General features: G+C 35.3%; 1 protein-coding gene across 9 annotated transcripts in view; it reads right to left on the minus strand.

The window, feature by feature from the left end:
• The window catches only part of LOC121080339 (erbin-like), a 116,784-nt gene that overhangs the window by 11,420 nt on the left and 78,791 nt on the right, over window positions 1-26,573 (minus strand). For 8 of the 9 annotated variants that reach the window (XM_040578267.1, XM_040578266.1, XM_040578268.1 and 5 more), the window contains 14 exons: window positions 25,661-25,724; window positions 24,678-24,752; window positions 23,219-23,363; window positions 22,468-22,540; window positions 20,682-20,811; window positions 20,213-20,328; window positions 19,070-19,139; window positions 17,889-17,988; window positions 15,762-15,883; window positions 15,043-15,207; window positions 14,105-14,287; window positions 11,741-11,846; window positions 9,925-10,108; window positions 7,513-9,028 (listed from right to left, as the gene is read on the minus strand). In XM_040578267.1, coding sequence (XP_040434201.1) covers window positions 7,513-9,028; window positions 9,925-10,108; window positions 11,741-11,846; window positions 14,105-14,287; window positions 15,043-15,207; window positions 15,762-15,883; window positions 17,889-17,988; window positions 19,070-19,139; window positions 20,213-20,328; window positions 20,682-20,811; window positions 22,468-22,540; window positions 23,219-23,363; window positions 24,678-24,752; window positions 25,661-25,724 — 3,049 coding nt within the window. The remainder of the gene's footprint in view (window positions 1-7,512; window positions 9,029-9,924; window positions 10,109-11,740; window positions 11,847-14,104; window positions 14,288-15,042; window positions 15,208-15,761; window positions 15,884-17,888; window positions 17,989-19,069; window positions 19,140-20,212; window positions 20,329-20,681; window positions 20,812-22,467; window positions 22,541-23,218; window positions 23,364-24,677; window positions 24,753-25,660; window positions 25,725-26,573) is intronic. The other variant, XM_040578271.1, reaches the window with a different exon arrangement.

The following is a 26,573-nucleotide window of genomic DNA, read 5'->3' on the forward strand; positions in this document are numbered from 1 at the left end:
GAGGCATGAACTTCTCCATAAGGAATTAAGATTTCAGTTAATTCAGTTTAGTGAGCTTCAAGGTAATAATATAACCTGTGAGCAGTTTTATTCAAGGGTTTATAAAATTGCCTTTCTTGGTAGAGATTTTTTCCAAAGTACAAAAACTGATTGTGCAATTGATGTAGGGAAGACATGAGAAGTACTGCAAACACCATTTTTCTCCTTCTCTACATTGGGCACAGTGTCTTAACACTAAATTAGAAGGAATCCACAAGTAAACTGTATAGAACAAACACTTTTAAATTACATGGAGTTGTAAGAAAGCTTTAGTTTAACACAAGAAGATATTCCCAGTGACAAATCTAGGAAGTATTCTTCCTCTACCTATTTTTAGCTGGGAAGAGAGAAACTGAGGTGTTTGGAGAGTGAACAGTATCCCTCTTAATTTTGCTTCTCAACACAAGCACAATGAAGGTTGTACATTTTCTAGGAAGATTTCTGAAGATTGCTGCACCAGAGAAGACACTTCCAGAAATATGAATATGCAGATGCCACAAAAACCCACTAATTTGAACTCCAATTTGTTAAAAAATTATATATGGAATAAATGTATGGTCTAAACTTCAGATTAAATATGAATGTTAATTCCAATTACCAATTGCATTCTTTACATGATTTCCTACAGTGTCTTGGGGCATAATGGCCTGCAAAAAAAAAATTCAAATATTTGAGGCTTGAGAAATCTCATTTCAGCTACTCTAAACTATGTACGCTAACCAATATACATGCCATGTTCCGTTATTTTTTTGTGAAAGCTAAATTTACTAGAAATCAGATATTCACCTGTGAAGAAGACATAATAAAAGCTACAATATATCAAGAAAAAAAGGCTATGTATAAAGTAAAGAAAGTATTTGGCATATAAATTAGGATTTGTAGTCAAAATCAGCCTCTAAATGAATCAGTTTAGATGCAGGCAGCTAGTAGCATAGCTTTGGGGTTTATTTACATTCTTTTTCAATGCTAAGAATCAGAACATATTCTCTATTTGTCAGCTTACAAGAGAATTAACATTTTCAGATTTCAAATGTGTGTCTTTCAGGAATTGAAGCACCTTAATGCATTTACTTAGGTGCAAGACAATAGTGGAATTTGCCTAAAATAATTTCTATTGGATAATGTTGTAATTTTAAGACTGGCTGGAGTCTCTCATGGCCATTGATTAAATTTTGGTATAGAAAAGAACTAATAAAATTAAAATATCTGCAGGGAGCAAGACTCTACATTCTACTTATCTTAGAATAGCTTTAACTGATAACTTAACTTCTAAGCTTAAGTATTAGCCTTTTAAAAATTTATTTATATTACAGTACTTAGAATCAATTGCCAGCTAAAGGTGAACATAAATAATCCTTTGAGGCTATATTAAATGTCTAGAAATCCCTTCACTTTTCATTCCACCCTGACTATCTAAAATTCATTTGTTAAATTTGATTGGAATAAGTTTGCTCAAAGTATTTTGGAACACTTGAAATGCTTAAAATTGATGCTTAAAGCCTCTCTGAATAAAAGCACGCAAGCTAAAAATGCTTTGAAATCTTATAGAATTCTAGTAAGATACCAGTTTATCCCAATGAAGATGAATCTAAATATTATGAAACTATTCTCCTTCAGTAATGTGGAAGGGGAAAAAAATATTAGGATTCTGATTCTGAAAAAAAAAAGAAGGTATCTTCAATAAGTGACAGCATTATTATTGAAGAGTTACATATGGAGAATTACATATAATTTAAATTCTACTGTCATAAAATGTGTGCAAGGTCAGAACTTTTGTTTACATTCAAAATAAACAAGAACTGTATTCCTTTTGAAGTGTGATGTATTGATTTCTGAACTCCACAAAATATCATTATAACACATTGACGGTTCAGTAGTCCATTAAAAATGGAGAAACAAAATAAAACTGAAATAAAAATTTAAGCTGACAGCTACTGAATAGATAGCATTCCTTTAATTTATTACTATCAAAATATTCTTCAGGCTATGATCTTACAAACACTTAAGAACTTAATTTTATGTGTGCATAGACCCACTGAAGTAATTTCCCTTGACATATTTAAACAAGCTTAACTTGGAAAGAATCTGAGGCTGTACCAATCAAAATATTTTTCTAAATTAGGTATGTTGAGGAAAAAAAAATAATCAAACTTTGATTAAAACTGCAATTCTATATCAAGTGAAACACTTTTTTTTTTTTTTAATAAGGCACCATACACTGGCAACTTTGAGAATAAAACCACCTATTTTAATTTCTGAAATGGAAAGTAGCAATCTAACTTTATGAGCTCTTCTCTGAAAACTCTGCCATTCTAGATAAATAGTAGATAAAGTAGATAAAAAATAGAGCACTTAATTCCAGATGAAATTAGAATTGAAAGCAAACACACACCTGATAAACTCCCAAGAGATCCACAACAACAAAAAAAGAAAATATACATGCAAGGAAAGGATAGAATCAGACCCAGCAATTGTTTCTGCCTACTCAGCACACAGAAATATAATAGATATTTGCAGATAACCATTGCAGACATTTATTATTGCAGCTTATGGATGATAAATTCTACCACACAATAAAATGTGTGTCTCTAGTGTTTTACACAGGCAGTATTAGCTTAAGTTCCTAAATGAAAACTTTCAACAAGACTACTATAGAACACTACTGTAACATACTGGTTAGTAAAATTGGCAAGTCATACTCAAAAAGAAACCATGTTGAAAAATCTTATTGTTCTTAAAATCTCACATGTACACTAAATTTATAAGGTTGGAGGGTGGGGCAAAATTTATTGCATACTTTCCAAAAGCTTATGTATATAACCAGGGCAGCTTGACATTTAAAGAAATCCTTTTCACTATTCCACAATAAAATACGCTTTGTATCAAGTAAGAAAATAGTTTCTCCTAAATATATGCAAAATTTCTATTTACAAATAGTTTCATGAACTGTTTTCACCTTCAACCAGATGGATAATTTTAGTTGATCGGAGTATGCCCCCTTACATCTTGTCAAAGGTTAAAAATGCTGGTTACTTGGCTGGAATCCATTGTTAATTTTTGCTGGACTTAAAACTATCCTGTATCTATCCTCATGCAAATTAACCTCTTGAAAGTTTGGTTTGTTTTTTTTTTTTTTTTTTCCCACCTGTATCAGGTAAAAAGGGCTAATAAAACCCCCAAGAACTAGCTTCTCCAAGTTTGGCCAATAAGCAGACACTGTTTATTTATGTGGGTTCACTGCTCCTCCCTTACTAAATTTTATAAAAACAAACAAGTACTTCAGGACTTTCACACACAAAAAATAGAACCAACAAAACCAACCCCCAAAACTGCACTACACACTCTTCCTAAGAAGCACAGCATAGAAATAATAAATATGATTAAAATCAATAACAGACTCTGAAGAGTCACAGCAAAGGTAATACTATTAACCTATACTATTGAGTATAACCACAGGCAAGAAGATATGAATTAAATATTCATCATAAAGCTTGATTTTGTATACCTGTTTTTGTCAGTGTTTTATCTTATGCTTTAAAAAAAGAAACACCATTTTAAATCCATGAAAGCTTTGTCAAAGCAATTTCCAATAAATGCTTGTTCCTTAAATAAGTTCTGTAATTACTGAAAATTTTTTTCAGACTTCAAAACATTTCATAAGTCTCGTTTATATATTAAACTGCCCCCCCCCCCCGCTAATTTTTAATTACACCCCCACGCCCCGGCTAATTTTTAATTACAAACAGAAAAATCTGAAACCATTACTTTAAAAGAACAAAGAAATATCCAGTAGATCCTGAGATTTTCCACATTATCATATTTGCAAGCTGCCTTATAGGACCATATATACATTTTTCATAGTTGGTTATTTTTTTTTAAAGAGTCAGTCATATCTCAGAGAATATAAAGTAGACAATTATATACACGTTCACTTTTAAAACCATAAATAAGTCTCAGATTGCTATGTAAAAGCTACTTAAAAATTCTTCAAAACCAGAACAAAAGAAATACATACATAGAAAACACATTGCTAAAGATCTGTTAAATTAGATGCACAGCTAGGAACTCAATAACAGCTATTCCATATTATTCTAGTAGGAAAAAAAATTAAAGTTTACATATAAAGCATGATAGAAAGTAGGGACAGATATAAAAGGAATCATGTCAGGCAATCAATTTCACTTCAGTCAAGGTGACTACACTGCTACAGTATCTGAACAGATCTCACTGGTATATTAAACATCATTCCTAACATGTCAAATGTAGATGATAAAGGAAGGAGCTATAAACAAATTCCATTATCAGTATGCTCAAGTTTTGTTTCCCTCTCCATTCAAGTATTGCTGGGATTTTACTCTTCTCTATTGTTTCATGCAAGATTTGACATGTGTGTCACGGAGAACAGAAGATCAAAGAATGCACTATTAGGGTTGGAACATGGTGAGGTTTGTGATTGCCCTGTGGGACAAAGGGTTCCCACACAACAGCACAGTACTGTGAAAGTTTTAAAATATTTTATGTTGCACCTGACTCAAAATGGATCAGAAGAACAGGTGTGGCTGTTGCACAGGCCTCTTTAAAAACAAACAAACCCCATCCCTTTCTATCAACAGAAGTTATGCAACTTAAAAACAAACCCATCCCTCCTAATACTTCGACTTTCAAGGAAAAATCATAAATAAAAGTATTTTTTTCAACCAACTCCAATTAAATTTATTTAGCTATCAAGGATAACAAGGGCAATAAGAAAAGCTTCTATAGATACAATGGCGATGAAAGGAAGACTAGGGAAAACATGGACCCTCTCTGGAAGGAAATGGGAGACCTGGTTACTTGGGACATGGAGAAGGCTGAGGTACTCAATGACTTCTTTGCCTCAGTCTTCACCAACAAGTGCTCCAGCCACATCGCCCAAGTCGCAGAAGGCAAAGGCAGGGACTGGGTGAATGAAGAACCACCTGCTATAGGAGAAGATCAGGTTTGAGACCATCCAAGGAACTTGAAGGTGCACAAGTCCATGGCACTTGATGAGGTGCATCTGCAGGTCCTGAGGGAACTGGCAGATGAAGTGGCTGAGCTGCTATCCATCATATTTGAGAAATCATGGCAGTCTGGTGAAGTTCCCACTGACTGGAAAAGGGGAAACATAACCCCCATTTTTAAAAAGGGAAATAAGGAAGAGCTGGGAAACTACAGGCTGGTCAGTCTCACCTCTGTGCCCAGTAAGATCGTCCTCCTGGAAACTATGCTAAGGCACGTGGAAAATAAGGAGGTGATTGATGACAGTCAACATGGCTTCACTAAGGGCAAATCGTGCCTGACAAATTTGGTGGCCTTTTATGATGGGATTAAAGTGTTGATGGATGAGGGAAGAGCAACTGACGTCATCTACCTGGACTTGTACAAAGCTTTTGACACTGTCCTGCATGACATCCTTGTCTCTAAATTGGAGAGACATGGATTTGATGGATGGACCACTTGGTGGATAAGGAATTGGCTGAATGGCCGTACTCAAAAGAGTCAACGTGGTCAACGGCTCAATGTCCAAGTGGAGACTGGTGACAAGTGGCATTCCTGGACAGGGGGATCGAGTGCACCCTCAGCAAGTTTGCCAACAACACCAAGTTGAGTGGCGTGGTGGACATGCTGGAGGGAAGGGATGCCATCCAGAGGGACCTGGACAGGCTAAAGAGGTGAAGTTCAACAAGGCTAAATGCAAGGTCTTGCACATGGGTTGGGGCAATCCCAAGCACAAATATAGTCTGGGTGGAGAATGGATTCAGAGCAGCTCTTAGGAGCAGGACTTGGGGGTGTTGGTAAATGAGAAGCTTGACATGACCCAGCAACGTGTATTTGCATCCCAGAAAGCCAACAATATCCTGGGCTGCATCAAAATAAGGGTGGGCAGCAGGTTGAGGGAAGTGATTTCCCCTCTACTCTGCTCTTGTGAGACCCTACATGGAGCGCACTGTTCAGCTCTGGGGCCCACAACATAAGGACATCGACCTGTTGGAGTGAGTCTGGAGGAGGGCCACAAAGACGATCAGAGGGATGGAGCACCTCTCCTATGAAGAAAGGCTGAGAGAGTTGGGGTTGTTCAGCCTGGAGAAGAGAAGGCTCCAGGGAGACTTTATTGCAGCCTTTCAGTACTTAAAGGGGGCTTATAAGAAAGATAAGAACAGACATTTTAGTAGGGCCTGTAGAGATAGGACAAGGGGGAATGGTTTTAAATTAAAAGAGGGTAGATGTAGACTAGATATTAGGAAGAAATTCTTTACTGTGAGGGTGGTGAGGCACTGGAACAGGTTGCCCAGAGAAGTTGTGGATGCCCCATCCCTGGAAGTGTTCAGGACCAGGTTGGATGGGGCTTTGAGCAACCTGGTCTAGTGGAAAGTGTCCCTGCCCATGGCAGGGGGGTTGGAACTAGATGATCTTAGGTCTATTATTAGATCTATATTAGATCTATATAAACTTATATGACCTTAGGTCCCTTCTAACCCAAACTGTGCTATGATTCATGATTTTATGATATCGAAACATTTAGCATAATAATCACAAACCAAACTATGTTCTTTCAAAAGAAAAAGAAAATCCATCTAGCTGGCATAATCAAAATGTATTTTTGGCTGCTTTGCTTCCCCTCCAAGGAAACAGGACCAGGTAATGACATTCTGCCCAATATTTAGTGATGATATTTTAAATTGGTTTAACTGGACAGCACAGATTACACTCTCCTAGTCTCAAATTCTTTGAAGATAAATAATTGTTCAGCTCTACATATCAGCTCAAATTGTTGATAGCATTTACAGTACATAAAGAATGCTTTTCACCATCTCTAGTTATATCAAAACCTCCTGTGATTTCCTGAAATGAACAAGATTTTAAGTGTTCTCATCTCATAGCAATAAATATTTATTGAACAATCTGTCAAATATCCAGCTTCAAAAGACAACTGGCTTGGAGGCATGTATATGTTAATTATGGTTTTTGAATTCTTCAGCAACTGAAGCTGTAGACCTATACTTTCAAATAAATTTTATTAATATTTTTTCCTTGTTCTTAAAGTGAAGAAATAGGGAAAAAAGGCAAAACAGAAAAATCAAGAAGTGTAAGGGAATATTTTAGTATAATATGAATACAATGCTACAACAATAAAAATTACCTGGCCTAAAAGAGCTGGCCTTGCAGTCCAGCAGGTCAATATGACATTATTTAATGCATTCTAAAGTAATTGGGCTAAGCTGGCAAGTATGGTGTAAAAACAACAGGGACTTTTTTCTTTGGGAGAAAAGTTCATTTATAGTCTACCATTTGACTGTTTCTCACATATTCAGCAGAAACACGTTTATCCTTTTTAAGGCAGTATCAGAAATACATTTTCACTGGTAATTAAAAGCAGTTCAAAACACAGAATATTTAAGTTATTCCACATCCAGATAACAGGTAGAAAAGTTTAAAAAGTATTATTTTTACCTTTTCTAGCTTTTTAGCCTCAATATGTCGCAGCACCTGTTCCCTCCAGTCATGAGGGACTTGACTTTTTCCTGGAGGGTCTAATAAAGAATGGTCAGAGTTAACCCTTGGGTTTGATCTCTTTGAAGGGCTAGTCCATGAGTAATTAAAGTCACTAACTGACATAGTTCTTTCTGGTATTTCATTCACCGATGGCCGAGCACTCTGTGGTCGGGGTATGTTTGGACCATCAATGCTATATGTCCTGGCAGAAAGAGGTCTCTGTTGCCCAGACATTACTGGTGGAGCTATTCCTACTGAATGCAAGTCTCTGTATGTTAAATAGTCCCCCTCAGGAACCCGGGCCCACCTTGAAGGTCCAATATCCCCAAGATTTATAGAAGCTGTAGAGGATATGCTGCTCTGCCTTTGAAGAGTATGTCTGGTTGCTCCCAGGAACAGTCTATCATTTGGTGGAATAGCCCACACATCTATATGTCTCCCAGCAATCTGTTGTTGAGTGTTATACACAGCACTGGCTCGGACATTGTTATGATTGGATAAATTCATATTGGCAGAATGCTTTACATAGCTGGGGATTTCTGTGCTGTCAGATCTAAGCAGACATGAAAGAGGTAAGCTGCCTTGTTCTACTTGGGTGTTTTGTTTCTGGGGCCGCAAGGTGTCTTTCGTTGTTGGACTGCTGCTGTACTGAATACTATACTGGGGAGTGCAAAACATCTGTGCACCACTTATCACTGATCTTACTACATTAGCACCTTCAGGACTGTGATTTGAGTCAAACTTGAACACAGTTTTTGTAGAAGATACTAAAGCAGATGACGACAATGGCCCAGGAAAAACCTGAAAAGGCTGATCATACAGAAGAGTAGTGGATTTACTTCGGACTATGTTTTTTCCATCTGCACTACTAGATGTTGATTTTACCACTGAGTTTGGCTGTTGAGATCCATCCTCATTAACAATATCATAAATTTCCAGACTGGTGTCCATACTGGTGACGCTGTGAGATTTCATCACAGGACCACTTCTCTGTGGGGACAAATCTTCAGTGCTTCTTGAAACAGACAGCTCAGCAGAAGAATCACCATCAGCTTTAGTGCTTCTTGTCAGTTCATCTTTACTGGGAGACTGCAGTGCACCCTCAGGATGTCCATTTACTTTATTTATAGGATATTTATTTCCATTTTCCAAGTACTGGCTTTCTTCTTTCATACTGTTATTCAAAAATCCCTTTACTGAAACTATTTTCTGTGTTTGTAACCTTTCTACAGGAACTGGCACTGCTACTTCACTAACCAGTTTATTGATATTCATGTTTATTTGGTCTGTTTTGTGAGACTCCTCTGTAGGAGTGCTTAGATCAACACCTTTTCTTATCAGGCCTAATCTTTCTTCAATGCTTAATTTGTATTCAGACAAATTTGTAACCTCTTGCACGTAATTTCTTTCTTCTACTATAACGCTCAATTCACCTCCATTTTGCAAAAGATTATTCAAATTTTCATCTTCTTGCCTGGAAAAAAAGATGGCTCTTAAAAGAAATTCCAAAATGGACCAACATATTCCTTTAAGAACTGTTTTAGAAAAAATAATCATTAACTTGCAAGACAGCCATGCTGTACACACAATACAGGACAAAGACCAATATACAACCAAATTTATGATTTGCTACCTTACCATTACAAAAATATATTATACAGAGGGCTCATTTTGGCAACTCTTGTGTCATCAATTTTGTTGATCATATTTTGATGTCAGAAGTTTAATTAAATTCAACAGGAACTGAAGACAGTTTAAAAGTGTCAGAAAGTACAAAGTGACAATAACTGTATTTTATCAAATACTTGACATTTCCATGACAATTTTGGCCAAATGTCTTGTTTCTATTGGCAAATTTAAAAAAAAAAAAAAAGGCACCTTTTAACTAGAACTACAAAAAGATAAACAATCTGTAAGTACATTCTAAGTTTCTAAGTGCTTTTTATAACTTAGTAATAAATTTTATTTTCAACATTATGCAAATAAAAACATAGAGCTTTTAAAATGGTGTATTGAAAGTATTTTTCAGGGATAAAAAATTATTAAGGGTGAAATTATTATACCATATTAATATTACAGATAGGAACCATGTCTTTTATACTAAAATTGGCCTCTCAATTTTATTGTCCTCCTTTTTTTTGTTTTTGGGTTTGGTGGTTGGGGTTTTGTTGTTTGTTTTTTTTTTAAAAAAAAACACCAAACACCCAAACATATTCCATTATTTAACATTATTTTAAAACATTAAAATTTAAATTATTTCACGAATGATAAAAGAATCATTAACTAAATAAAGGAATGGACGTGTAATATGAAAGATTAAGTAACATTTTTCTATTATATTTGTTCAGTGGTATACAGTATTTTACAAACCTGATATTGGATAAAACAGCAGCATGCATTTCTTTGTCTGGAGAACAGAGAGAAATATCTTGGCTACTATCAGTATTTAAGGAAACAGAATCTGACATTTGAGAAGGAGAGGAACAGTTGCTGTTATTTTGATTGCTATTGCGGGTAGCTTCATCTGAGAAGGAATCGGCATCTTTTGAATCATCTGAAATAAAAAATTGCCAATTTAGTTAAACGGCTATTAAACAGATGTCTGTAATGTGTGGATGTTACAGTGTTTAGAAACTGTATCTTGTTCTTCAGTAATACTTATTACTGGAAGCTAACATATAAGCTAACACATTTGCAAAGTTTGTATAAACTTATAAAAGACTGTTGGCAACAGCTCCTATTTTTAAAATATGTCTCAATGTAAACAGCCCTCACCTGGTAATGAAATTTACCTTGTTGCTTTATTCCAAGTTTCCTTAGCATAAACTAGTGTACTACATTATGCAGTATTTTCCAAAAATATCTATCAAATCATATTTCTGTTTTTGTAATGATTACCAAGTTTTCAATTATGAGTCTATTAGCCCTTATGAATGCAAAGTACACTGCTTCACATGAAGGATTTTGAAAGTGTGCACAGTTCCTGCTTTTGAACATTCTGTCATTGTTAAATAGCTATTTATTAGATCAAACAGTCTGGAAAGACCTAGACCTCTGGTTGAACTCTATATAGTTTTATACATGTAAAAAACAGGAAAGAAAAATGTTCTTCTGCAGAGCTGGAACCAATGCATTCCCATGCTTTGCAGATCACTTAGGACAACATTTTCAGTCATTTACACCTGTGCACATTGATTCTTAATGCATGCATACTTACATCCTACATCCATGTAAAAATCATTTATCTGCGGGACTTCAAGCCAGCCACGATTTTGACATGGGCAAACATAAGTGTACAAACAAATGCATTTAAATGTTTACTTCAAGACATAGTTAAAGTTGCCAAGCGCATAAATTTTGTGAAGCTATTTTCTATCTCCAGAGACAAGAAAGAAGTTTTGACTTAGTACTTTAGCCAGGCATAAACCCCCAAATATGACACTGATAAACGTCAGTCTCTTCACCTGCATGTGATCCTCAGCAGACTCTCTCTTGCTACCTCCATGTGGTTTTCCTTCCTCCTCACTAAATCTTACCCTTTTACATGTAATGTCCAGAAAAGCCTTTCATCCTGGAAAGTACTGGACTAGGATATCATATGAAGCAAAATACAATTTGCTCTTCAACTGTTAAATTTTGTTTTCTCTGAATCCTAGGTCATTCCTTACTCTTAAGGAAATGGTTACCCAGACTGAAACTATCTTTCAGAGAATATAAAACTTAGTTAACAAAAAAAATTTTCTGAAGTTTCCTATGAGAGGAAAGAAGAAAAAAAATGAGTAAAGTGACTCTGGAGGAGTTGACACAAGAGAAGTTTATTCTCAAACCTTAGGAAGAGAGCACAACTTCTCTGAGAAATTTAAACAAGTGATAATTGCTGCCAAAAGCAGCAGCAGTCCACAAAATCGGGGGGGGGGGGGGGGGGGGGGGGGGGAAGAATATGGAATATTTCCAAGGTAAATACCACATTCTGCAATCCTTTTCTTAAACATATCAAGAGTGTGTTCAAGCTAATGGTCCCCCAAAACACAAGCACCTCCTTTCCCCCTCTGCTTTTAAACTAATGACAAGAATCAAGAAAATTAGGATGTGAACACAGCTTTCTCTACCACACACTCAAATATAAGATAATGCAGTATTTTTTTTCTGCTTTCATTACTTAGCAGTAACAAAAAAGGTTAGATACCATAGTTAAGAGCTACCACTTTTGGTTGATTTATGGAGGTTTCTATCAGCGGTGGTCGCATTTCTGCCATTTTCATCTCTTCATCAGAGGAGAGTTCTGATTCCTGCTAAAGGAAAACCAGCTTTATTATGCTGTGCATATTTTAAAAGCGCTTAAAAGGTTAAGTAAAAGCTATCTAAACTGTCACCCACTGAACAATAAAGGGGAAAAGATAAATAAGCAGCACAGGCATAACAGCAACTGTGTAGTGCAAGTCAACTGAACATAGTAATACTTGCCACTGAATTAATTTTAAGAAGCAGCATAGGCAGACTTGCATTGTCACTGATGAACAGTCAAACCGGTATAACTTCAACCAAAAGAATCTACTTGGAGCAAGCAGATGCAGCCTCTGTTCCACCACTGGAAAGAACCTCCAGTTGAGTTCAAGTCAGAAAGTTATCACTGTACCAGCGAACACTCCAGACTGACTAGCTGGGTATTGAATTTGCAGAAAAGAGTTCAAACTGAAACAGCTATGGAGTAGCATTACCAAGACAATCTTAGGAATGGAGAGCTATGCTGTGATAGAAGACTGAATGACTTTGGCTTGCCTAGTCTAGCAAAAAAAGAGCAAGCGTGGCTTGGGTTGATACCTTTAAGTTTACATGTTTACATTGGGGATAAATTCCAAAAGGAACAGAAGTTATTTATCTTCAAGAACAACTGGCAGAGGAATAAAGTGATGCTGAATACATTTCAGCTACAAATCACTAGTTCCTAATTATAAGATGGCACTCAGTGCACTTATGAAAGAGATTAACTGACAAAGCTGCTGCAAGAACAGCCATGCGACTGATTCAGTATCCTACTGCCAGGCCTGTATAGCTATTATTTTCAAAACCCAATTGTTTTCAGTAATATTTTGAGGAGAAAAAGCCTTCTTTCCCTAAAGTAGAAACTTCTTTCTAGTAAGCATGCTTCCTCTTTCAAATGCTACAGAAATCTATGTCACAGATTGCAAAAATAGTCTATCAATGTTCATTTTTTCTTACAAGTTTCAGAACATTTAATGTATAGAACCTACTGGAGTACCACCTTTCCCATGATACTAAATACTTGGCCAGTTCTTTGGACTGAGTGAAGGACAAACCTGACTGAGATGTAGCAAACAATGTATGATAGTCTTCATTAAAAAAAATCCACCTGTTTCTCTGCAATCAGAACAAACCACCTCTTCACTGCCTCTGCAACATTTCCTTTGCCCTTGGATGTAACATACAACAAGTGTAATCAATGTTGAAATGAAAAAACCCCCACAAACTTAGAAGCATGCATAGTTTAGATATCTGGATTCAACTGCAACAGAATTACCAGCATGTTATAACAAGGAAGTAAGGAATTCAGTATCCCTGATCAACTATGCACTGCTGCCTCATTTACTTACTGACATACAGCCAGCTTCAAAGAATTGCTGTCACTATCATTAGACAACTAATATGATTTTCTGAAATTATGTATTTAAACTAAAGAAAAATGTCAAACCCAATATTTTCAGAAAGGATGTAGAAACAGGAACACACTAGCAGGGAAAGAGCCAGCAACAGCCATAACTGCTTATCAGAAAGCCTCTTCAGCAAAAGCATGATATACACATGTTCCGTTGCTTACACAACACAGGCAAAAATAATGTGCTTGAGAAATGAAAAAAACATTTTACAGGTTGTGATTGGCAACTAATGAAGTGACAGGTTCCAAAATTTGTCATATGTCTGAAACACTAAATAAAAAATGAATACATGTTGTTTATCACAGAGACGTACAAAGAGTTCAGAAGTTAAAAATCTCTGACTCTTTACAAGGAGTAGATACAATTTCAGTCATATTCATGACAGCTCACTAATAAATACAGAGGAATACACTTTTTTTAAAACCCAACTTTTACTTTTTATTCCAAATGAATGGGCACAGTCACTTAGATATAAAAGTTTTTGATTGCTCCCACTAATTAGATATACTGATGTTTCAGTGACAATTATAATCAATTATTTACTAAACAACTGACAATCAACCAAAAACTGGAAAATCCTATCTAAGAATGAGTATTTTCACCGTTTGATACTTAGGTCAACTTTTAATTGAGCTTGCTTTATTTTTCTTTAAATATATATATCTTTCATTATGAACTTTTTATTAGCTATTTCAAATTTTACTTAATATAGTCTGAAGTGAGAAAAATATTGCATTACAAACCATCTGTACTTACAGCACTTATGGATGACAGTTTTCTATCGTCAACATAAATTTTAATCTCTCAGAGTAACAAATTCAATACAACACCAGCACAATTCTTTGACTGCTATGATGTTCATCACAATGCCATACCTTGAGTGTGTCTTCATGGTTGACAATTGTTTTCGTGTTCTGCAAGGTTTTAACAAGTGCAGTCATCTGTGAATTTGCAGTGCTGTGCTTAGCTTCTGGCTCAGTAGGCTTCTGCACAGAGCTTCCTGCTGAATATTGCTTTCTCTCATCTGCTCTGTTCTTTATTGCAGCAATTTCTGAAGTCTACATGATTAAGAACATTAGTAGAAAAAACATCCTGAAAGGTTTTCAGTAACATGATAGTTAGAGTTAACATATATTTTGGGAAACTATGGAATGGAAAATCTGAGCTTTGAAATGATAAAGTATGAAATGCACCAGGTAGAGAGAGATGTCTGCAGATTACTGAGGTACAGTCCCTACCCTTTGACAATCAGTTTGACTCTCCTCCTTATTGGAGTCAATTTGTACCATTAAATTTCCAGTTAAATAAAAAATGGCCAAGAATATCTACAATGAGACATGTCAGCACCAAACAGTAGTCCTATCATGCTACATCAACCTGTTAGTGACTCCTGTGCCAACTTGCTACAATTACCTTGCCAACTTATAGTGCAAAACCTTCAGTCATGAGGGCAGCGGCAAGATCCTTAGAGATTATCCTGATTTTTATTGTAAAGTCTGGCAGATAAAGGAGGATCAGAGGGTGACAAAGATGCCATCCTCCAGAAAATGAAGAAGCCAGCTTCTTAACACATCCATAGTTTGTATTTGCCTGAGAATCAAGTCACTTTCCTTGTTCTTAGTGTCAGAGGAAAATTGTTACTGCAAAACAGACATTTATTACAGGGTTCTTCAGATGGTGAAGAGGTAAGTTCTGTTCTTTGACATGCTTTCCTGCTAAAGCATCATTGCTGAGAAAGAAGAGAAATAAAAGGAATCAATGACACTCTAGATCTTTGGAAGTTCTTGCAAAGTCAGAAGAGAATAACCTTTACCCCCACATCTTTTACAGAAACTGTCTGGCCTTCTCGTTTTGACTCCCTGGCAGTATCTTCAGTAGATTCTTCATCCTTTAGTCTATGTACAATTGTCTGGACTGTTTTAACCATATTCTTCAGTTCATCAGGATATGGAGTTGGATATCTCTTTAGGTTTCCTTCCTGTGTAACAAAAAGCAATAATGTTGTGAATTTAATTAAATGCTATAATCAAAACATCAGTTTTAAAACAGACAATGATTTAGGACAAAACACTGAGCAGAGCAATCAAGTATTTCCATTTCACTGTTTGGTCTATCTGGATTAACTCAGACTTCAGTCTATAAAACCCAGCAAGATTACAAATCACTGTTATTTTTTTTTTAATTTGTCCATTAATTGCAAGCTGGAAGAATTATTACAGCTGTAATTAACTTAAAGAAAATTAAAGATTAATCATTGTTTCCCCACAGCACCATCAGTCTAATAGTCTTCTAGTTATGCCCTACATTGTCTTACATCAGCTGAGACTTTTCCCCTTGTGCTTCACTTTAAACAATGGGCATGTCTGTCAGAAAGTATTTCATCCTGTTAGATACTCTTAAACTAACAGCTGAAGACTTGATTTCTTCAGCAGAGTGAAATCCACAGCCAGAGTAAGGAAAAGGATGGGAACCGGGGGTAGAAGGAGAAGAGGGAGCAAAGCCCCAAGTATTAAAAATAAATTCAATACTAACCCGAGGTGGTGCCTCTCTCTCATCTTTGTCTTCATCACACTCAAATGCCACCTGAGCACGCTGTTTCCTCTGTTCCTCCCACAGAGATGGATTGAAACTTTCATTATCAGATATGAACATAACTAAATAATAATAAAAAAAGATTCTTGTAAGAACAGGATACATTATACTTTATTTTTCCTGGATGGAACTGATGTGTTTTTGTATGTATTCTTAAAAGATAAGAGACTAGCAGCACCATAAATTGATGACTAGCTGCACTGCTACTGCTTTATGAACTTGACTGTATTTTCATAACAGTAAAATCCCTTTTTGTAAAGTAAAAAAATAATTCATACACACAGCTGTAAACTAGTCTGAACACTCCCAGTTGCAGATTTTCAGCAGAACTCTGATGCAAAGTATTTTTATTCATATATATACACATATGAAAATATGTATTTTATATTAAAAAAGTAAATTATACTTTTATATATAGCCTGACTTCAGTGACGTGGTCTCATTAAGTATGTATAAAAGCATTCACCTGATTTCACTTCATGAAAAATAAAAAAAAAGAATAAATTACTAATCTTGAAAAAAACAAAAGCACCTAAAACTTAATGTAAACACATGATTTTGCAGAAGTTATATAAATGACAGGACTGTTACAAAGTATTACTTGCTTAATTTTACAAAAGGAAAAAAACAAACAAAAAAATCTTTTAGTTACTCACTGTCTCTTATTCTAGCATGTCTCCATGCCTTGTGTTACATTACTCAGGTTCTACTCTAGCATGCCAAGTAGTCTAATAAATCTGTCACCACCACCCCAGCAAATCTATATACCTCACTAGCAATGCCAAGACTGTTCATATTAATTATATCTGAAATAGAAAAATCCTTAATTATAGGGCTCACCAAGTGCATTGGAATATTTGTTACACTGTGTTTATTGGGTAAACTTACAGTTTTAACACATCTGAAAAATATTCTAATAGACTTCAATATCGCTGAAAGTTCCTGGCACAATAATAATAAAAAAACTTTTAAAAGAATTTTAAATTTTAAAAAGGTTATATATTAAATTTTAAACCTTCTGTTTGGAATGACTGCCTCAGAGGGAGGTATTTTGTCAACTTAAGCCAAACAAGCAGCCCTTTCCTCATCTACAGAAAGAAACCTTGCCACTGGAGTAAAATAAAATTCAAATTGAGAGAACACTTTCAGGAACTATCTTCAGCTTCACTGACAATCTCCAAATGATTTTATAATTCTCACATTCTATCAGAAGTATTGCACATGTGTTATCTGCATTAGAAGGTGCTAAAAGTGATGTACTATTTTCTGGTTTTGCAGATATTTTTTATTACTCTGTATACTAGACATTTGTGCCATGTAACAGAAAATGTTGCCACTTGTCAATTTTCAGTTATTCCCACTGATACCTGTCCTCCCATTTCTGTTAAAGCAGCACAAGCTTTTTCCATTTGCCTGCGGAAAGTGGAGAAATATAGAGACTTTACTCTCTTTCCCTACCTCCTGATGGGGTTACTCATTTTCCTAAATATTTCACAAGTGTACAGAAATTAAGACCTCACCAGAGAGTCATGTTCTGGGCCTAACCTTTTATAAAACAGTTTGAACTACATGTGAGCAAAATGCATTTTTTCTGGACTGATTTTTTTTCTTTTAAAATAAAACACAGAATGCTATGTACTTTTAAAAAAATACATATTCGGTAATAGATGAAACATTTTGTCTAACATTTTTTTTTAAATAGTCAGTCTGAAGCAGACACCTGGCAAGGAGAATTTCAACCCAATCCATTAAGCTTTGCTGGAATGAAACGGTGTCACACTGGGAAGTGGCAGCCATCAAAGGATGTTATTCCACCAGTCCATTCCTCACCTCATTCCCCATACATGCACACTTCCAATTGGAACAGTTTCACCCAGAATTTACTAATATGTGGATCACATTTTTAAGCTACTGTTCTCATTCTTCAGATATAACTCGTCATCACTTACAAGTTTACTTCAAACTTGTATCTAAGTATTATCTAGTGAAAATTACGTTAGCTGGACTGTCTTTCCATTATTATTTTCAAAAGTGACCATTCTGACAGGGTATTTCAGAAATTCTTACCATCCTCAGTCCTTGGTTGCTGGGGGAACATGTAATTAGTAAGCACTGTTTTCTGTGTGTCAGGGTCAGCTTCTTTTTGAAGAGGGATAAGTGGTTTAGACTAAGCAGCAAATGAAAGAAGGGTATGTTATGAGAATATATATGTGTAAAAAGTAAACATGATCTACATATCACAGAGCATGCCTGTCCCATTACTTTGCAGATTGCTCTGCCTTGCATTAAATCATTTCACCTCTGAATAGTTTTCACAAAATGAAATTATTAACATGTCTGTCTGTGACAACTGGCTTTGACTGAGAACTGAAACTCAGTAACAGCTTTAAGAGAAGAGCAAACACTAGATATTCTAAGAGTAACCCAGTTTCTTGTTAGGACTTATTACTATCCCAAAGGAGGCTGATGTAGAATACACAAATATATTTAGCCATTTAAAGCTGTAGACAATCATATATAGAGAAAAAATTTGTAATCAATTTTTTACAATGACACCAGATTGATTATCCCCCATCCCTTACAAAAAAGGGCAGGGGATTCTTGAAATTACCGTGTTGGTAAAAGTGCTTTCATTATACTACACCTGAGGCTAGTGGGTTTCTGGCAGCCCCGTATACCTTAATGCATTCAGGAAACTGGAATAGTACAGAAGGCTATGTACACAGGAAAAATACAAGCCACAAGTGCACAAGTTTCTTCTCAATAGCTTGAAACTTGGAGAGTCACAGAGTTCAAAGGTGGGACAAGAAACCCAGCACAAAAAGGCATGCTAAGTTTCCTCAATGGTATATCTGTGGAAGAAACAGCATGCTACACATTCAAGTACTAGCTTATCAAGCATTACCTTTCCTGTGTAAACAAGTCTGAATTAAGATAAAACAAAACCCAAAAAAATCCAACATCAGTTAAATTGCATTTCTTAATGGCACAGAACTTTGCCAGAAATATGCAAGTCTCCAAAGTCAGGTAGGCTCAGTGTTGTTTGTTTCAGGAGAACTGACACAGCAATAATGTCAAGGAAGTACTGATGTATATACACAGTACTACATCTTATTAAATAATAATTATTATTTAATTAAATAAATTAATTATTTAATAATATGCATTATTAAATAATAACAGATGGCTCCGTTCTTGTCAATTCCATTAAGAATAAGGTCAACATCATTAATTTTTAAAAACTTAACCTGATTGTCTGATAGCCACATAGCAGTAAGCTGTTGCAGTTTTGTAAAGGTGAATGGCAAATTCTTCAGTCTGTAAATCATAGCAAGAAGAGTTTATGTAAGTACACTTATCATTAAATACTGTTAAGAAAAAATGCTGCATTAGCCTGTAAAATGTTTAAAGACATTTACAGACATAGTTAAATAAACTATTGACAGTTGAAAGTTAACAGCTTTTATTATAGATTCAAAGCTATACTCAGAAAAAAACCCCAAACCACATTTCTGATCAGTTTAGCAAGCAGATTAAAAAAAATGAAACTTGAAGACACTGACAGTGACTTAAATACAATTTTGAAGACAATCATTGTCATTATGTGTATATTAACTATCCAACTTAAAATCAAAACTATTTTCATACTTGAATCTGAATCCTCAGCATTTTTATCTTTCAATACACATGCACTCCAATTAAGAAAAAAGTGCTACACCTGAAAAAAGTGCCGTTTTCCCCCAAGAAACATATATAAGAATGGAGTTGCCCTGAGAAATGAAAGCAGTGGCATTAATGGATAATCAGGCTATAGATGGAGTACAGAGAAGCTGGATTGGCAAAACAGGATGGAGAGTTCAGACTTATCTCTCCCAATACATTGAAATTCTACAAATTGGCAATTCCCAAAAGAGAAATGTTTTGTCAGTTTTTAATTACTAGCTCTAATAAAACACAACTCTTTTTTCCCCCTTCTCCAGCATACTCAAGTGTTTTACATACAGTATACCATGATATTGTTTTGTGTCTTCTAAATGCAATACAGGAAGCTATATATTTTTAAGTAAGAATCAAAGTTTTTTATGAAAATAACCAATCAAATTCCCTAAAAAATACATGCTAACAATCATCAATGTTTTGAAGCTGTACTTCAATGCATGTGCTTAAGTAATTAAAATGAATACAGCTTAATACTATGGAACAGCAAGATCTAGAATACAACAATAATATATTAAATACATGCATCTCAGCTTCTAAGCTGTGGGTGAGATAAGGAAGATAGCACAATATACCTCTACTTACATTTTGGGGATAGACATCAGTTACAATACACTATATGCAATGATATTGCATTTTACACAACTTCTATTTGAATTAATGTATTCACAAACCTATTGTCACTCAGATTGATGACTTTTAATTTCTGCATATCACCCACTTCTTCAGGGAGAAATTCAAGCTTATTAGAATGTAGAAACAACACTGTTAAATGCTTCCAGTTTCCAATCTGAAAAAAAAAGAAAAAGAAAAAAAAAAAAGAATTCATCTTCACAACTCTACACAAATTTTTACTGTTTTAAAACAACTAGTATTACTGATATTTTTACTTGTAAAGCACAATTTTGATTTATTTTTACATATTAAATCTTCTTTTAGTTTCAATACACTAGCAACAAATTTCTACTTTTGCTTAAAAAAAATTCAGAATTTAATTAAAGTTTGTATATTTGTATACCCTTGCTTTTAAAAACACACATACAGAAAATCTACTGAAGAATGAATTATTAATTTATCCAAAAGTTTTACAGACTATATAGTTTAAGATACATCAAAATGTTAGTTTTGTAACTGAATACATACCTCTGATGGCAGCTGTGTTAAAAAGTTATGATCTGCAGCAAATGTCCTTATGTTAGAAAGTTGCCCAACAGACGAAGGCAATGTTTCAATCTCATTGAAACTACAGTCCAGTTCCTCTAATGATAGTAACCTGAAGAAAGAAAAATAAAAAATTACTCCTCTATACAGGTTAATTCATCCAACATTAATTTAATACTTTAAGTTTAAATGAGGTTAATACCACTATCAATTACAAATCTCAAATTAAATACAAAATAAAACTCTGAAACCCAAGGGAATTCAAATCCATGAGAAATCCTTTACTAATTGCCTAAATTCTGTTTGGGTTTTGGGTGGGTTTTTTTCGTTTGTTGGTTGGTGAGATTGCTTTTTGGTTTTAAAATCTCCTTCACACTATCCTCATAAGAGAGTTTTCAGCAAAATCAGGGGGGTCAGCAACATCAAATGTTTGTGTACTACATGAAAATGCGCTAGGGCAAGGAACTGAAAACATTCAGAGTGGGACAGATCATAGCCAAACAGTTGAGTGCAGTTTCTGAACAATAAAAGAATGCAAATAGTTAGACAGTGAACCTAAGACTTTGGCAGTGAAGAAGTATTTTGTAAATTCTGACAACAAAACGCAACCTACATTCATTATAATAGGAGAACAGAAATTGGAACAAATGCCCCTTATTTGCATAGCACTTAATTCTGAATCAATTATTTTTGCTGTCATTTGTGTGTTTCAAATTAAGTTGCTGAACACCAAATTAAACATTAAAAAATCCTGGTGATTAACAGGTGAAAATTCTCTTTATAATATAAAAAAGATAAATGTATGTGTTAAGATTCACTTTTTACAAGCTTTTTGATATCGGTTCAATCATTTGCAATATTTACCACAGCTATGTTACTGCCAAAACCCCCAGTCAGACAGCTGACTGCCTATTTAAACATCTTTTCTTTCACATTCAATTTTTCTATTATAAATTGGTGGCTGCATTAATGAGTGAGGAACATAGTGATATCACATGATTAATAAAACTGAATGCATTGTTAGTAGATTGACTTTAAGACAATTAGAGTGAATAAGTTGTTAAGGGTTAATTCAGGTTACAAGCATTTTGTATGTCCTGCTAATCGCTTCTTAAAGCACCAGCAAAACCTTGTTTAGAAAAGGAACTTCACAAAGGAAACACTCCCACAAGATAGATGAGCTGATAGGAAGCTCATCATAAGCAAGGAGCTCAGCAAAACTAGGGGAAAAGTAATTCCGGCAGGGGGAGATCCAAAAAGAAGCTGAGATTGAGCATGCAGACAAATTAACATAGGAAATTAGAGAATTGCTTAACAAATAGGAAATGGAGTACTAAGTAATGAAGGAGTTGTGTAACTTGTACCCAATGAAAGCTGATGTCTTTGTTTGTTGAAATGTATAAGTAGTGTAAAATTTTGACAATCAGGGAGCTAGGCATTTGTGGGTTACCACCTAGCTCCCTACTTTGCACAAACTAGAATAAAGAATTAAGGAATACCTCGACTTGGTGTGCAAATTGACACTGCGCACCGGGTAATGAACCCGCCTATGGGAAAACAATAGGTCTTTTGCTATTAAATAATACATAAAGAACATAAACGCTGTGAAATAGAAGGAAGATACAAAAGCACTTGCTTTCAATTTTAAGACGTTAATATATAGAAAAAATTAAATTAAGTAGGTGTAAATACATTCAAAGGATAAGCCTCTATTACAGAAAAGTGTGCAGAAAGACAACGCAACCTTTTATTCAGGTGAAATACCTACCCTCCTATGGAGTCTGGCAAAGAAATTAATTGGTTTTCATCAATTTTAAGTGTTGTTACCTTCTTCAGGGAACCTGTAGTAAAATGAACAAGTAAATCAAAACAGGCACTTGTGTTCATTACATTTAGCTTCAATTTTAAATTAAGGGGGAAAAAAACCTACGGGCAAGGAACCACATCTTCTGCATTCCCTGGCATGCCTATGGTGCTATATATCTACTAAGGAAATAAGCAGACAAGCTTACAGAACTTATTTGCCAGCTTACCATGGGCCAGCCATGGGTGGTGGTGGGATTTTTTTACTCTCTTACAGTCAACAATTTCTCACCCATTTACAAACTACTGTATGAAGTCAAGAATGCTCCAAAACAAATATAAATGTTATTATTCAGCTACACATTACAGCTTTATCTAAAACAGAAACTTTAAATCAGGGGTCCTCAAACTACTGCCCGTGGCCCGGATACGGCCCCCCAGGGTCCTCAATCCGGCCCCCTGGTATTTACAGAACCCCCTCCCCCCCCCCCCCCCCCCCCCCCCCCCCCGCCGGGGGTTGGGGGGGGGGGGGAACCAAGCAGCCGCAGATGACCTCCTGCCACTTCATCCGCGCACCGGCCCCCTGGTTAAAACGTTTGAGGACCCCTGACTTAAATCAATTGAAACTTCGATCTAAAATGCCATTTGTCTATTTTCAAGCATCCTGTGTTGAAATTATAAGCTTTTAAGAACATGAATTAACTGAAAATACAAACCAATAGACTTTGGCAGTTGCTGAAGTGAATTACTGGATAACAGTAGGTCTTGTAGGCTTCCACAACCTGAAATACCTTCTTCAACTACTTCAATGTTGTTTTTAGAAACATCCAAGTAGGTCAGTTGTTTCAAAGTTCCTATGAACTAAAAGCAAGAGAAAATAATGCATTCTAGGAAATAACAAGTTGAAAACAAAAAAAGCCAGGAGATTTGACAACAAACTGTCTCTCAAGTGTAATGTCACAGGAAAAGAGAAAGCCTATTTATAGTGCTAAAATACAATGTTATGCAAAATATCCAAACTTTGTAATGAAATATTTTGTACAGATACACACAGTTGATGTTTTTACACACACACAGATACACCACAGTTATTCTACAGGTGTCTCTAAAGTCAGTCTGCTGTAAATTCAACTGTTTGATCAGTTATCGTGAATCAAGTGACTGAAGCTTTAGAAGAAACTTCAGAGATGTAACACAGTGTAACATAAAGATATAATTAAGGCTCCAGTAAAGTCTTTTAATGCTTATTTTTGCCTTTTGTGTAAAACTGCATCCTACTTAACCTCAAAACCAACAATAATGAATCCTTAATTATACTAAACTGAAAAAACCAAGTCAAAATATATGCTTGTATTACATTTCCATATGAACCAAGAATAAGCCTAAAGATTTGTGCACACTACTAAAATCTTCACAGGGAAGATGCAGTCACTTTCACAAATACAGTTTTACTTTTACTGTAGGGTAGAAAGGTTTAATATATCCACTCAACTCTTCTTCAAAGAAGAATTAGCTGAAATGAGGAGACAATAGAGAAGACTACTGATCATGCAAGAAACCCTCACATCAAAAGATTGCTAGTGATTTTAAGTCTGAAAGCTGACTGGCTGCTTCCCAAATACTAGTTTACTCAATCATAAACACAGTTTCACAAGTGCTGCGGTAACAGGTCATCCTGGACCTCATGTAATGGAGATGTCAGGAAAACCTGGTATAGTCAACAAAACATTTTCTCAGGAATGGCTATACTCCATGTGTACACTGGCAAAAAATTCTTTACGGTCGTTGCTTGTTTTACAGCCGTGACCGGTAAAAATTCACACAACATATTTATCCTGTAAATTCCTGCTTGCTGTCTAACACAAAATAATCCCTTTTTGGAAGGACCAGTCAACCCTAAATTTCATCCAAGATTTGATGTAGGACTTTTCCTAAATTGGAACATAATCTTTAGATGAGAGGATTATAACTTTCAATTAAAGAAAAGCTGTGTACTCATCTACCGTGCTCAGTGACAATTTCTAAATAGACTAGTCAAGCATTTAAGTGGCATTTAGCATTTTGGCTTTAAGTAACATTAAAATTATACAGCAACTTTAACATATATGATAGTTGACAAAGCAAATACCACTGTAAATTAAAATACTAAATGTTTAACACAGTAAAAAGATTTACCCCTGGAATAAGTGTTAGTCTATTACCATCCATCCAAAATTCCTTTAACCCACTCAGTTGTTCAAGTACTTCAGGCTGTAAAGGAAACAATTTTTAAAAACTTCATACAAAAATAGTGAAAGGCAAAAACAACTTCAATGATTCATCTATTGTAACTTTAAGTAATGTCTTATAGCTGTTATATATATTGCTTCATTGGGTCATCAAATAAAACCCAGACAATTCACTTTAAAAAATGTAAATACATACTAGATATACAAAAATCTTTTAAGAACTTGATTACAGCACTAAGTAGTCCTTACAGAAAGTGTTATTTGTACCCTACTGGTGGCACACAGAGGCTTGACTGTTATACAGCAGGTCAGTATGTTCCACTATACTTTATTTCAATTCCTTTATACAGGAAAGTACCTCTACAGCAGAGGGATGTTAAGTGATTATAAATGGAAGATGTATTTGTCTGACATCATGAATAGGAAACAAGCTGATCCATGTTGAGGGAAAAATCTGAGCACCTCAACTGTAAATACTATTTTAAATAATATTCAAACTTATAATTAATATAGTTTCCTTTGGATCTAAATGGTTTGTACACACTAATAAAAGTAGGTTATGCACAGCTTATACAAAACTTGAAACATTAAATACATGATGACCAATAAGTGTTTAGAATTTATTATGTTAAATGATTATGTTTATAATAATTCAAACACATATTACCATTAACTTTTTACCAGTAATGCAGCCACACTATACCACAGTGTTTTATTTTCAAATTGAGGAAGAACACATACTCATATCTATAAGAATATGCACGTCATTTTTATAACAGGCTCTATAAAGTAGTGTAAGATATACATAATATTTGCTCAGTAGCAAAACTCTTAAAGCTGATTTTTACATTTTCATATTTATAAAAAATAGATTAAAGGATACAGAGATTTATAAAAGATACAAAGCCCTGTTACTTAGGCAAAACTCACCACTTCTGTGAATTCATTACTTCCTAAATCCAGTCTCTCCAGCTGAGTCAGTCTGGACATGGTTCTGCACAGCAAGGGGATTAACAAAGAATTAGATTTAAGAAAATGCCAATTACATCCAATCTTTCTGTACTCATACAAATATATTAATTTTATCAGTATCAAATACCGATGCCGTTCTGTTACTGATGTTGAAAGGACAGGGTTAAAGTTACAAAGTGAGCAATCATGCAAGACTCTGGAATGAACCTAACCTTGAAGAACATCACAGAAAGCCCCAAGATAAGAAAGGCTGCAAAATCCTGCTTTGTAGTTACTGACTTAGATACATGTGCATGAATTTGGAACAGAGCTCAGATAAGAGTGAACCCTAACTAATCTTAGGTAATTATAATACTAAAATACACCCCCCTTTGTGAATAATGAGCATGCTAATTGGGGGACCTCCCTAAATGCTTTAATCACAAAGTTAAATGCATAAACATGAAAATGTATAATTATGGGTGGTAAAAGAAATTGTTATTCACCGGTCAGTTGTATCTTGCTACTATAAGTATAAAGATTAATCGGAAAGAGGGTGTGCTGGCTGTGTTAGATGCCTGGCACCCAATTCTGCAGAACTGATATAAAAGCAAGTATCTGTGTGTTGATTGGATTTTTTCACACTGGGTGAAGAACCCTCATTTTGGGACAACGTTACCGGACTGATATCTAAATAAGGTCAAATTTTCACACACTGTTCAACCAGGCACATGTTAATGAACACGGTGACTGCAAGCTATGCTGACGCGGCTTGGGCATTGCCAGGAATAACCGCGGCAGAGTTAACCGGCCCTAGGGAGCGCTAGCGATCAGCATGTGGTGTGGCAGTTTGCACCGGAGGGCCCTGCACCCTGCTTGTAGGCACAACCCA

Source organism: Falco naumanni, chromosome W (genome assembly GCF_017639655.2).
Source record: "Falco naumanni isolate bFalNau1 chromosome W, bFalNau1.pat, whole genome shotgun sequence".
NCBI lineage: Eukaryota > Metazoa > Chordata > Aves > Falconiformes > Falconidae > Falco > Falco naumanni.